Raw genomic sequence first — 13,754 nt, forward strand, 5'->3', positions numbered from 1 at the left:
AAGAATTTTATTAATATTTGATTCCACCTCCTCTCTATGATGGTGATAAGCACTTCAAAAGTCGGTAATTTTTCAAATAGAAAAATATTTCCAAGCAGAACTTGTCTAATGTATTCTACGACTTAGTTTCTCAGTTCTACTGAGATTGTAATAATTGTGTGGCTTAGAGTTAGTTAGCACAAGAACTTTCTTGTGCTACTTTGCACTTTATCAGAAATATATATATATATTAATTCACGACAAATAATAGTTTTAGAGTGAGTTTAGGGTGTGCCTTTTATTTACATAAAGTTCAATTTAGGCCATTAGCAAAATAAATACAGTATATAAATAAAAGAAAAATCCCATCAAACTAACCAAGTACAGATTTTAACACTAGTTTCTGCAGATATGGTGCCATCTGAGGGTGGGTCTGGAAAGTCTTAGGCTAACATCATAGCTAAAACTAAATTGGAGCTTTTGCAACTGTTGAGAACCCTCATCTCATCAAAAAAATAAGAAATAATACTCTATATTGATTACATTAAAGTTAAAAAAAAAAAAAAAGTTGTCTTTTTATTGTTAAAATTGTTAAAATACATCTGTTTTATTTGGCCTTTCTTTGGCACTTCCTGAGAGGAATTAAAAGCATCTTGGGGATTGCAGTTTTCTGACACATTTGGATCAATATGTTCTTCTCTGTTTGTTTGGTTTTTATTTTTTTAATGTCTGATGTTTAAAGAAATAAAAGCAGTAGCCAGAATATTTAAAAAAAAAAAAAAAAAAAAAGACACAAAGTCCCGCACATAACAAAAGGAAAAAACCCTGCAACATATAAAAACTTCCCTCACTGTTTTCTAAAATATGTTTAATGAAGGCCATATGTCTTAATTCCCCCAAAGAGTATTGAATCATCCTTTTATAATTCATGATACTCTACATCAGTCTCCTCTACTGGCTCTTGCAGGCTTCTTTTACCAGCTCTCCCAGTGCTCAAAATGCAGCTTCTGTAAACATCTCTCAACTGTCTCTTGGAGTGCCTTTTTGAATCTGCTTATCACCTGTCTGCTTAATGATTTAGGCTTCTTCTAATGACATTCAATTTCTCCTGGCTCGACCTTTTCTGTTGGTGTGCTGTGTCAACCAAACTGCTTGTGCAAGCCTGGAAGGTAGTGAGGCATCAGAGGGATTTGTCAAGAGCAGGCAATGTCAGACCCATTTATTTTCCTTCTGCAACAGGGTAACAGGCTTTTTGGCTGAAGAGAAGCAGTATATGCTGTGTGTCTTGATTTTAGCAAAGCTTTTTGGCACTGTTACACGTGGTGTTCTCGTAAGCAGATCAGAGATGCATGGTCAAGATGAAACTACTGTGAGTGGGTAGGAAGCTGCCTGGAAATCCTTACACACAAAGTAGTTATTTAAGGATTCATTGTCATAATGGAGGTACTGCAGAAGTTTGTGCAGCATCTGGAGATATTCAGTATTTTTGTTAACCTAAATGACCTGATGCTAGAATACTAGTGCACTTAGTAAGGCTGCAGGTGATACTTGCATGTCTGCAAATACTTTGGAGGACAACTTTATTTTGAGTAATTCAAATTTATTTGCAACTAGGAGATATGTTGGAAAATTATTAGGAGAATATTCAGGATGAACAAATGTGATAATGATAAATGAGAATCAGTAATGTCATGTGATGAAAAAAAATCACAGGCTTTTCTGCAACATTCCATCAAATGTGTAAACTTTCTGCTTTACTCAGCAGTTGCAAGGCTTCCTCTGGAAGTATTGTTCTGGACACTGCACTGCAACAAGAGTGTGGATGAACTGAAGGCAGGCTACAGGAGCATCGCGAATGATAAGAGGTCTTGAAAATAGGCTATACGATGAAGAAAATTTGAAAAGTTGAAATTACTTAATTTTAGCCTGAAACCCCAAAACACAAGTACAAAGCAGCTTTCAAATACAGAAAAGATTAGAAGAAGAAAGGGGAACACAATTTGTTCTCCAGATTCCAAATACGACAGGAAGGAAGGGACTAAATTCCAGTGGGGGATGTTTTGTGTTGACACTGAGGGAAAAAAAAAAAAAAGAAGAAAAAAAAAACTTGAACAGTAGGGATGGTAGAGTGCTGAAAGAAATTCCCTTGGGAAGCTGTGGATTTTCTGTCACTGCCTGTCTTTAGCAAAAGGTTATATCAACTTCTGTTGGAAATGGCAGACACTGGTTTTCTGCCTTGAGGCTTTACATTTCTTCCAGTCCTCTTGGTTCTGTGATTTCCTACCACTTTGCCACTAACACCAGCCTCCAAATCACCCACGTGCTGTTTTTTAACAGAGTAAACTCTATCCTCTCTGCACTATATAGCTTGATCTATAGGTGTACGAGGTCATGTGGATGGAGTAAAGTGTAATACCATGTTTATTTGCAGCAAATCATCCCAAAAAGGTATGTAGAGATGTAACCTAGGGACATCTTAGCTTTGTCTTCAGATTAGCAGTGGCAGCAGCAGTTTAATACAGCACTAGCACACCGTGTCTTAACTAGACTGAGTGCCTTGGTAGATAGTTTGAAGGTATTTCATCTCAGGTATTTCTATATTGCCTGGTGACTGCAGTGCAAGCATGCTGTGAATAAGTGATCATGTTCATGATGTGGTGGTGTGACAAAAAAGAACAGGAAGAATGGTATCACAGCATGTGCATGTTTGTATTGTTGTTTCTCTGGTCCCCATCTGTTGAGTCTGTCTGCTCGCTTACTGCTTCTCTTCTATGTTTGTAGGTTTTTTTTAAAAAAAAGGTACTGATTTGGGGTTGATTTTTGTTATAAATACTGTCAAAAAATGTTTCCTTTAAAACTTAGTGGTAACTGAGGCAGTACTGCTTATTTGTATCTATTACACGAAAAAGTTGGTAAAGCCTTGCCTATTTAGTTTTAAAATTGGAGAGTATACGCTTGTAATAATTTCCAACTTTGAGTGAGCAAAAGATTTTAATTCTCAGTGTTTATAGACAAATAAGGCAAAAACATTACTGGTGAAAATCAACATTTTTAAGAAATATATGCGGGTCAATATTTGTGTTAGTATAGGATGAATTTAATCTTTTTGCCATCTTCATTTCATGTTAAATTTCTGTTGAGGGGTACATAACTAGATTTCTCTTTTTTCTTGCTGTAGACAGGTTACTTTCACAGATTTGAAAAGTTGTGATCAAAATAAGTTCTTAAATCTACTAACTAGTTGACAGTTGTTAATTTACACAGCATCATTGGAACGTGCATTTCTTGCCAGTTAACTTCTATACAGTTCTTCATTGTTATGGTTTTTAATGTAACAAAGAAAATACATGAGGGGAATTGTCTTAGCCATGAAGCAACTTTTTCATCGTATGCTTTTAATCAAGTCATAAAGAGACTAGAAATACGACTGTGCTGAAAGAAATATTTGCTTTACCTACATAAATCCCCATCTTCATCACTGTGGGATTTCTTTCACTGCCAAATTACATGTACTGCCTGCACTGATCATGACAAGAAGCCTCCTGGTTCCCTTTGGCGTGAGGTACGTATCATGTGGCTCTTTGTATGTACCCCTGCCAAGGTCTTGAAGGGGTGCCAGTAATGCCTGCAATGCCAGGGCTCTCCAAGAGCAAGCTAGATGAGCCCAGGGAAGGCTGCACTGTCCCTTTTTGACAACTTTGTGAGCTTTGCACTGGGCTTCTTGGAGGGAACATCTGAAGCCAGTGCAGGTGCAACAGGGCATGAGCAGGACACCGACAGCAGGCAAGCAGCAACGTGTGCCATGTTTTCTTTGCTTGCAGCCAGGCAGTGAGCTGGATAACTTGGAGGAGATTCTGGATGACCTACAGAACAGCCAGTTACCGCAGCTTTTCCCAGATAGCCGCCCAGGCGCGCCAGCAGGCTCGGTCGACAAGCAAGCCATCATCAATGACCTCATGCAGCTCACCAGTGACGGCAGCCCCGGAGCGGCTGTGGCCACCCAGAAACCAGCAATGAGGATTTCACAGAGCAGTGAGTCCGGCTTGCGCGCGTGTAGGAAAAGCTTGTGAAGTCCCAAAGCGGGGGCTGTGGTGTCTGTTCCTCCCCTGTCAAGGCAGGCGAGGAACCAAGGCAGTTTCTCAGCCTTTCCTTAGTCTTGTGTGATGACCTAGCGCCACCTGCGGTCGTCTCATTTTGAAACACGTTTGGAGATTGCATCTAATTCACACGGTGCGCTGCAAGTTGGTGCCCTTTTGAGGAGATATAAGGAAAGATTTCAAAATAAATGTTTCTGTCAGAACGGAATTCCCCTTCCACAGCTGTGGGATGCTGCTATTGCAGTGCTCTTGGCATCATGAGCATTTGCATTTCGTGTTGACGTAGATTGCTCTTTTTCAGCAGATCTTTTGGTAAAAGGGATAAGTGAGGCTTTCCAAAGGATGAAAGAAAATATTCTTCTAAAACCACAGGATAAATAGAAAGAAATATGATTAAGATGAATGCATAAATCTAATTTGAAATTGTGGCTTTTAATTGAGTCACTTCCAGCTGACCATGTTCCTTAACTTTATCAATTAACTTGAAAACAGGGGTTGAAATATTAGTATGCCACCATAAAATAGTGGCAAGCAAGCAAAGTAAGAGTGTTATCAGCTATGAATGTTGAAGAAAATAGCATACAAGGTCACTGCTTCATTGTTTTTTCCCCTGTAGGCTAGGATGGCAGCATCTGTTCACTTCCTTAAATGTGTAGTGCTGGTGTGGGTTTTTTTTGTTGGCTTTTTGTTTTTAATAAAAGTGTTTAGAGCACATTTTTAATAAGAATTTATTATATGAAAGTATTTTTGATTATATGATACAGTATATGATTATATAATATAGTATATGATTATATGAAAGTATTTTTTCTTTGAAGAATAACACCAGTTCACTTGAAACGAACGCAAATTATTTCTTAGAAATGTTTAAGTAGATATTAATGTTTAAATTTACATTAAAGCCATTTCACAACCTTAAATTATTATTCGTTGAAACTGAATGCAAGTATGGGAGTACTAACAGCAGCAGCACATAAGTCATCTGAAATCTTTAGTATATTCTTTCTGAAGCAAGGTCCGTTGGTTCTTTTTGGCTTTCCAGAGTTAAGCCTTTCCTTTAGCTGATAAGTGTTCAATGCCAGGTTAGTTGGGACTTGGAGCAACTTGTCCAGTGAAAGAGGTGCCCTTGTCCATGGCAGAGGGATTGGAACCAGGTGATCTTTAGAGGTCATTTCCAACCAAAGCCATTCTGTGATATTCCTTTCTCTTATCCACATCCTTTTTAAATGGGATGTAAACTGCTTATTTCCTAAAGTTTCTTCCAGGAAAATGTTAACATCTTCATTGCTAGACAATGAATTTTTGATGACTTAGTCTGTCATTTATTTATTTATATTTCTCTCTATATATTTAGGTATCGTGTAGTAAGATTTATGACCAATGATGGTCTTTTTTCATGTTGTATCAGTCTTTATTACCACAATGTAAAAGAACTGTTTTGCCATCTTACTTTTGTCAGAGGGTTTGCTGGGCTAAATCTTTAAATTTTGATGAGTCATTTAGAGGATGTGTAGTACCAAAACATTTAATGTGCAGTATTGTCAAACAGGATATTGGTTTTAATAGTAAATTAATATAATTGTGTAAACACAGTATTATTGACTCTATATCTGTGTATAACATAGCACAAAGGAACTTTTGCACATCTTTGGCTTTAAATGTGCTTTCAAAGCTACTGACTACAGTAACAGTATGATAATAAATGAGAACATCTTGGTGGGTAGCAGCAGTTTTAAAAAGGAGGCATCCTGTTTCCCTTGTAAATTAAAATACTTAAATTTTTCCCCTAGCTTCCATAGTCTTGTTTGTATCTGTGCCTAATTCCCCTAGGAATTTTCTGCCCTGTCTTCAGTAGAAGAGCGTACACAAAACAGGTGCATAGAAATAGTGAGTGGCTTTTTGTATGCTCACAGAAAAGCGATGTAGAATGAATGTCAAATCATATACAATTTCATTCTTTTTTTTTTCTTCCCAAAGAAATAACTACCTTTCATTTTTTAAAGGTTTTACATTAAAATACTTTAAATGCTTCAACCCATTAATTTTTTTTTTTTTTTAATTGTTGAAAGCTGTTAGGTTTGCTAGATTCTTAGAGTTTGATGCCTGGGGGACAGAGAGCTTCCTTCAGTCCTATCCTGACCAACAGTAGAGCACAGTCATGTCTCATCATCCATGTTGTTATTTTGTGCTGCACTTCCAGCTTTCCTTTTTGTAGTGTCTGTGATTGCTTTCAAAGCTGTCCCTATAACAATAAGTTACTCATCTATGTGATTTTTCAAACTACTGGGGAAAACTGTTCTGAAATTATCAATAGTGATAAACTTTGGATAAATCCAAGACTTTTGTGTGCCCCTAAACTTGGGAAAGTCATTTTTGTCTCCTAAGTAAGTTTTGCTTGCTTGTCTGAACAGACAGTGAAGACAAAATTTTGATCTCATGGTTAGGAGTTAGGTGTATGTGATGTAATTTATTCCTTCTAGATACATACAAGCAAATTCACCTAACAGAAAATTGATATATGTAGAGAGAATTCCTATAATCTGGTTTCGCAGAATAAGAAAGAAAAAAAAAAAAACAGAAACCTTTGTAAAAAGATGTTTCCATACTTATAAACAAGATAGATAAACCTTGTCTAAGTTCTCAAATTCAGAAGTATCACTACTGCTTTGATCTAAAATAAGAAAGAAGTTCTTTGAATCCTTTCTAATGTGGTGAACTTAAAAATGCAGAAGTCGTCTTGCTGTTCAATCAGAAACTCTCCTAGTGGAAGCTATCATAAATTATTGCAAATAACAATTTTACAAAAATGTGTATATATGTTTTTTTAATATAAATGGAAACGGAGTCATATAGGCACATGGTCAGTGTTTAGCTGAAGTTTGAGAACTGCTTGTGAACGTAGGAGACAGTTTCATGCATTTGAACATTTTCCAAAGACCAGCTGAAACAGATGTTTGCCAATCAAGTTCTGAAGTTCATTTTTCTAAGATAGTCTTCAGTTTTCTTTACAGAAACTGATTTTAAGAACACAGAACATCTCAACAGAAGAAAATAGTTATATAAAGATGACAGTAATCATCAAGCACAGTTCTGTTTACCGGAACATTATGGTGTTATAGATCTAAATCTGGACCATTTATTCTTTGTTGCTGAATCATGAAAGTATTTATTTTCATTAATAACAAAAATATATTTAAAAAAAATAGGAATGAGATGTAGAAACAGTGCTACAAAATCCAATATAGACTCAATCTGTGTTTAATTTTGGTAACTTCTTCAAGGACACAGCTTATGCTAGATAACTTTCAAGACTGAGATAATTCCTTACAATCTGCCTCAGGATGACATCTGTACACAGTTACAGTTCTACTAGGTATGAGATTAACTGGCAGTAGTATGCACATCACACAGTGGTATGTTTTCCTGAAGTGTCTCTTCTGTAAGTTAAATTGCATCATTCAAGTTTTTAAAAACATATCTCATAGGTGTTTCAGTGTCAGAAAGTTCCATTTTGAAAGTTACATGAAAATGTCAAGAAGGGATGTTTCTCAGACTGATATAGAATGGAGCATTAAATAAATAGCTCAGCCCAAGAGCTTAAAGTGTGTTTGGGTTCCTTTTTTTTTTTTTTTTTAACGAGTGAAGTTTCCATTCTTGTAACTTTGCTTTTTGTTTGCTCCTCCTGTCTAGCTTTTAATAACCCACGAGCAGGGCAACTGGGCAGGTTATTACCAAACCAGAATTTACCACTTGACATCACACTGCAGAACCCAACAGGTGCAGGAGCTTTTCCACCCATAAGGACGAGTAGCCCATATTCAGTAATACCTCAGCCAGGACTGATGGGCCGGAATGAAGGGATGATAGGAAGTCAAGGAACTTTAGGAAACAGTAGCGCAGGTAAGAAGTCCTTCTGTTTGTTTTAATGTGCTTGATTAACAGACTACATCACAAATAACTTAATGTTGGGGTTATTAACAAGTACAGAACATATGTGTACAAACAGTCTGGAAAAAAAATATGTGTAGTGTGCTGTTACTTATTGGCATATCTACTTTGAACTTTCTGCATATTTTTAGACATGCTCTTTTTGCACTACTTCTCACTTCCTTTAATATTTCTAGACACACACATTGTATTGGCAGTTAGAGTCTGTTCACATCAATGTTCAAGATTCAGCTGAGGCTTAGGTAAAAATCAAATCTTTCTGCCTCTATAAAGTAAATAAATGAAGCATTCCACTTCTTTGTGCAGGTCCTTTCAAAAACAAAATTGTGGACACTACTGTTGCCCTTATGATGTGTATCTGACCCTGCTGGTGCCCTCAGTTATCCTTTACTTAGTAGCCTTAATTCTCATTTTAACGTAAAGAAAATCTAATGCTTTCATCATTTGCTGAAACAAACTTTTCAGGAACCGTCAGATCTTGTAATGGTATTACCCCTTGTCCTGGATTGTGTCTGGTCTGCAGTGCATTGATTTCTTCATGTTGTCTTAATACTGTATGAAGATACTGGTACATAGTCCAAGACTGTTCAAGTATGAAACAACTGCTAAGAAAGCTGAATAAATGGGTATATTAAGTCCTTTCAGCTAGCTACTCACTCCCAAAATTTTACATTTAGTTTGCATCAGTGGTTAAAAAAAAAAAAAAAAAAAAAAAAAAAGATGCACTGACAGACTGTGAAATATCTTATTTGAGTCGTTTAGAGGTCAACTTGCAGTCATTCAAGTGCCCTATTACTTTCATCTTCTGTATACATATTTGAGGATGTTATTCATCTTATGTATACAAGTTAGCAAGTATTATCTGTGTTCCTGCCATTTGCTCTAGCACACCACATATTTCAGCTGATAGAATATGTACACAAACAGAACAAACCTGAGGATGTAATATTGAAGCAAATTTTGCACAGCGGATGAAGCAGTTACTCTCTTCAGAGGGTTTTTCTCCTTGGTTGTATGTTGAATAATTGAACTAATGAATAATTATTTAGCTGGCTTTTAACATTCATTTAAGGATGTTGCAAAATGCAACTAGAAGGAGCAGTAATCCAATCTGAAAATCATGTTTTATCTGCTCTCTAGACTGTATAAAATCAAAATGTATAAATGGTATGAATATATGTCTGCGGGTGTGTGCATTGTTTTATGTTTTTTTACATGTGTGTTTGTTTGTTGTTTGTTTCTTTTAATACTGTCAGAGTGTAGCATTGTGTATATTCCAAATGTAAATAAACTGTATCAGTTGTTTACAGTAGATGTAGGAGGACTTCCCCTAAAATAACGGTAATGAACTTCAGCATCTATCGGAAAGTTCCTGTGAGTAATTTCCCTGCACTGTATATTGGTTCAAGATTATCTTGGGTAAGCCTTGAAGCTAAGAAGGCTCTAGGCTATGAATGAAAGGACTTACAAAAAGATGTTTGCAGAATGCGAATTTAAATTTAATCCTTCTAGCTTGTAAGCATGTGTAGTGATAACATGTTGGTATTCAAGTCTTCATTCTCACTTAGCACTTGGAAAGTAAAGCACTGACATACACATCAGCAAACGTGATTCATTTCCTGAGGAAGGAAGTTAGGGCTATCCACACACCCTCAGCACCTGTTGCAGACTACACGTGGGAACACTTACTCTCAACAATGTTTCAGAAATGATAAAAGGATCTTCCTCATGCAAAATATATAATAATCTCCACTCCCTTGACTAAGCAGTGTAAGGCATCTTTCTGTAGCCTTGCACATCTGGACAAACAGTTGTGATACAATATGTTTTGAGTGAAACTGCTGCATTTTCATCTCTAAAAATTCAGCTCATCAGCCCATTGCAATGCTAAAGAAGCTCTAAGTTCCCGCACCTGAATCTGTCTGGCTTTTGTGCAGGAATGATCAGCGGCAATGCCCCACGACCTGCCATGACATCTGGAGACTGGGGAAGCCAGGCTTCTGCTGTGAGGGTAACTTGTGCACCCACCGCTAGTGCCATGAACAGGCCGGTGCAAGCAGGCATGATCCGCAACCCCACAGCTAGCATCCCCTTGAGACCCAGCAACCAGCCTGGCCCAAGGCAGATGCTTCCATCTCAGGTCATGAATATGGGTAAGTCTGCACGTATGTGGAGTTTGTGGAGTTGGGACTTTTTGTATGCACTGCATTGTCAAAGATAAAAGCAGGAGAAAAAAAAATCTCTTCAATTCACTTCAATTATAGATTTGATGAGAACTCTATTCCACAGTGAAAGCTTCCTGTGGGACTAGGAAGGAAGGTGTGTGAAATGTTAATTTTAATGCATGTGTTGATAGGAACAGTTCCTGATACACTTGAACTCCATAGTGGTATGGATTTCCTAAGAAAGAGGATATGAAGTTGCTCTTGCTCATTAAAGACTGTGGATCTTTTAAAGAGGAAATGTTGTGAATATTGTCATTGTACTTAACCAGTTCCAAAGCAAGTACATTCCTGTTAGGATACTGACCTTATCTACTGCCTTTATTTAATGCTTTTCTTACTATTTTGACATCTGTGATGTCATGTTTGCTGCTTTATGGTTTTGAATCCTTTCACAGTTCTTACATTACTTGTTCTAATTTTAAAACTGATACTTAACCCCCAAAAAATCACAATGCTTTTAAGTGTAACGTTACTCAACTCTTAATGTTTTGATGGTTTTATTGTAACATAGATAATTCAACTGAAAGGATTAACATGAAAGCAGAAAAAAATATGCAATTATTTTTCCTTGATTAGGGCCATCTGAATTGGAGATGAACATAGGAGGACCTCAGTACAGCCAACAACAGGCCCCTCCAAATCAGACTGCACCATGGCCAGACAGCATCTTGCCTATAGACCAGGCAACTTTTGGTGGTCAGAACAGGTAAGTCCTAGTGATGCATCAAAACTTGGAGAGATGTTACAGGCTTGTATATATGCCTCATGAAAGTAAAGTCCTATGTAAATATTCACCAAATGCATATCAATTTAACACTTGTAGTATTTTATGCTCATGAGATGTGTATGTGTTCTGGTAACACTTACAAATGCTCTTCTTGCCATGTAATGTGTTGGAGGAATTGAAAGTTATGTGTAACAGTGAATGCTGCCAGTGCTGCAGGTAGTTTCATCAATTTCACTTCTCATACATGAATATGGGCATGATTCTGTCTGGTTTGTGTGGTGTTCTTGTTAGTGCATAGTGCTGTTAAGTACATAGAAAGTATTTAAAACTCAGTGTGGAAAAATGCCAGAGCCTTTGTATTTACAACATAGCTGTCTTTTCCTGCCTTAGGTTAGTGTTTTTAGTAGTGCAGGACTTCAGCAACGCCTCTCTTATTTGGGGTTTTTTAATTGACCTAAATTCTGTTAAAGGTGAGGGAAGAAAAATGAAGTGAAATGGAGGCTGTCTCTTCCATGAGGTTAATTCTTTCTCAGGTAACCAGAACCACCACTGTTTAATCACAGTTTATTTTAGCCTACATGTGAAATGCTAACGTTGTTTATTATTACGCCTTTTAAATAATGTCACACCTATGAGAAGCAGTGCATGCTTGTCTAAAAAGACACATATGTCTTCAAAAAGTTTGCAGCTTAAATTAGATAAATACGTACTGTATATGTGATACAAAATGGACAAATAAAGAAGAAATGTTGAGATGTTTTGAATTTGTGAGTTGGAATATCTTTTCCAGTAGCAGATAGGAGTGTTGAAAAGGAAGTGAGGAAGAAGCAGACAGAAAAAGTTTGTTTGAAGGAAGTTTAACCTTCTGACTACGTTATCTTAATTTTCTTTCCAAGAGGATGTTCTAAAATATTATAAATTAGTTTAACTATTTAACTATTAACTATTTAACTATAAATAAATTTAACTATGTGGCATATTCTCTGTTACTTTTCTAATTTTTTCCAGTTTTTCAAAATGTTTTGTGCTAATTTTCTCTCTGGTAGGGTGTCCATATGCCAAAAGCACTGTTGACATAACTTACTCACTTTTGTAATGATACTCTAAGATAAAATACAGGACCACATATTGTGATCAGCAAGTGTGGCAGTTTTACCCTGCTGGGCTGCTGAGCTCCACAACTGCTCTCTCACTCCCCCTCCTCAAAGGCAAAGGGGGAGAAAATAAAATGTAAAAGGCTCAAGGGTTGTGATAAGGACACGGAGATCACTCAACAATTACTGTGACAAGCAAAACAGACTCAGCATAGGAAGATTAATAAAATTTATGACCTATTACTAACAACAAGCTAGAGCAGTGATAAACAAACAACAACAAAAACTACCAACACTTTCCACCCATCCACCCCCCTTCCACCTCCTTCCCCCAAGCATTGATTGTACGTGGGCTGCCCACAGGCGGCAGTTCTCCAAGAACTGCTCCCACACGGCTCCATATCATGGGGTCCATCCCCCAGGAGCAAACTGCTCCAACACGGGTTCCCCACAGGTGGGCGGCAGCTCCCCCCAGACCTCCTGCTTCTGTGTGGGCTCTTCTCTCTGGTCCTGTCCTGCTCCTTTCCGTGGGCTGCAGGGGGACAGCCTTCTCTACCAGGGGCCTCTCCACAGGCCACAGGGGAACTGCTGCTGCCTGCCTGGAGCACCTCCTGCCCTCCTGCTGCACTGTCTGCAGGTCTGGTTCTCCTCACTCCCAGCTCCTGTTGCACAGCATTTATTTTCCCCCTTCCTTCAATCTGGTCTCCCAGAGGCCCAACCAGCATCACTCCCTGGCTCAGCTCTGGCCAGCAGTAGGTCCCTTTTGGAGCCGGCTGGAGCTGGCTCTGGTCTGACCTGGGTCAGGTGCTGGGCTCTGCTCATAGAGGCCACCCCTGTAGTCCACCTGCTACCAAAACCTTGCCACATAAACCCAGTGCAACAAGCCAGGCAGGTAATTCTCCAGTTTTGTTGCTTCTGCATTTCTCACAGTTTCCTTAGAGGTGGTGGAAAGAAAAAAAATCCCATTGCACTGCATCTGATAACCCCCAAGTAGAGGTGATGAATTGTTTGGTGCTTCTTATTGGATTAATGCCTGGTATCTAATTGTTTCCTTGAGTATTATATAATGTAACTTGTTACAAAGTCAAAATGTGAGTTAAAATTTGTTTAGACAAAAATTAAACATTATCATTCCAGTATGTAAAAGAAATTGAAAAGAAAGAAGAGAAAGTAATTGTCATTAGTTAACTCTGTCCTAACTGAAACCAGGACATGTACAGAACTTGACAAATGCTTTAAACATTTTCTTTTTATATCTGTTCATGCCCATTTACAATTTTGGGAAGTTGTTGTTCTTGTTTTTTTTTTGTTTGTCATTTGATTTTGTTTTGTTTTGCTAGCCCCACTAATTGTCTGTGTTCCCAGATCATATTTATAAGTCATCTTTAAAGTTTCTAAGCAATTTGACTGAAGAATTGTTTTTGCTCTTCCACCTTGCTGATTTATAATACTGTTTGTGAGAGTTGTAGGAACTTTTCTATGTAGGAGACAGATTAACAGTTTTGCAGTGTCTTGAAGGTACATTGTATATACACATATTTTACTGTCTGGGATCTAGTTAAAAATAATTTTATTAGTTTTCTTGTTTACTGTCTTTTGGGTTTTTTTAGGTGTATAACCTAATGATGCATCTCCTCCCTTCTGCTAAGCTTTGGCATAGAGATTTTACTTCCATGGCAACCAT

At 37.6% G+C, this 13,754-nt stretch overlaps 1 protein-coding gene across 3 annotated transcripts in view; it reads left to right on the plus strand.

Moving 5' to 3' along the window:
* Positions 1-13,754, plus strand: part of NCOA2 (nuclear receptor coactivator 2) — a 197,874-nt gene that overhangs the window by 159,744 nt on the left and 24,376 nt on the right. For all 3 annotated transcript variants that reach the window (XM_038173626.2, XM_027452331.3, XM_027452332.3), the window contains 4 exons: positions 3,801-4,011; positions 7,767-7,976; positions 9,962-10,177; positions 10,826-10,955. In XM_038173626.2, coding sequence (XP_038029554.1) covers positions 3,801-4,011; positions 7,767-7,976; positions 9,962-10,177; positions 10,826-10,955 — 767 coding nt within the window. The remainder of the gene's footprint in view (positions 1-3,800; positions 4,012-7,766; positions 7,977-9,961; positions 10,178-10,825; positions 10,956-13,754) is intronic.

This window comes from Anas platyrhynchos, chromosome 2 (assembly GCF_047663525.1).
Source record: "Anas platyrhynchos isolate ZD024472 breed Pekin duck chromosome 2, IASCAAS_PekinDuck_T2T, whole genome shotgun sequence".
Taxonomy (NCBI): Eukaryota; Metazoa; Chordata; class Aves; order Anseriformes; family Anatidae; genus Anas; species Anas platyrhynchos.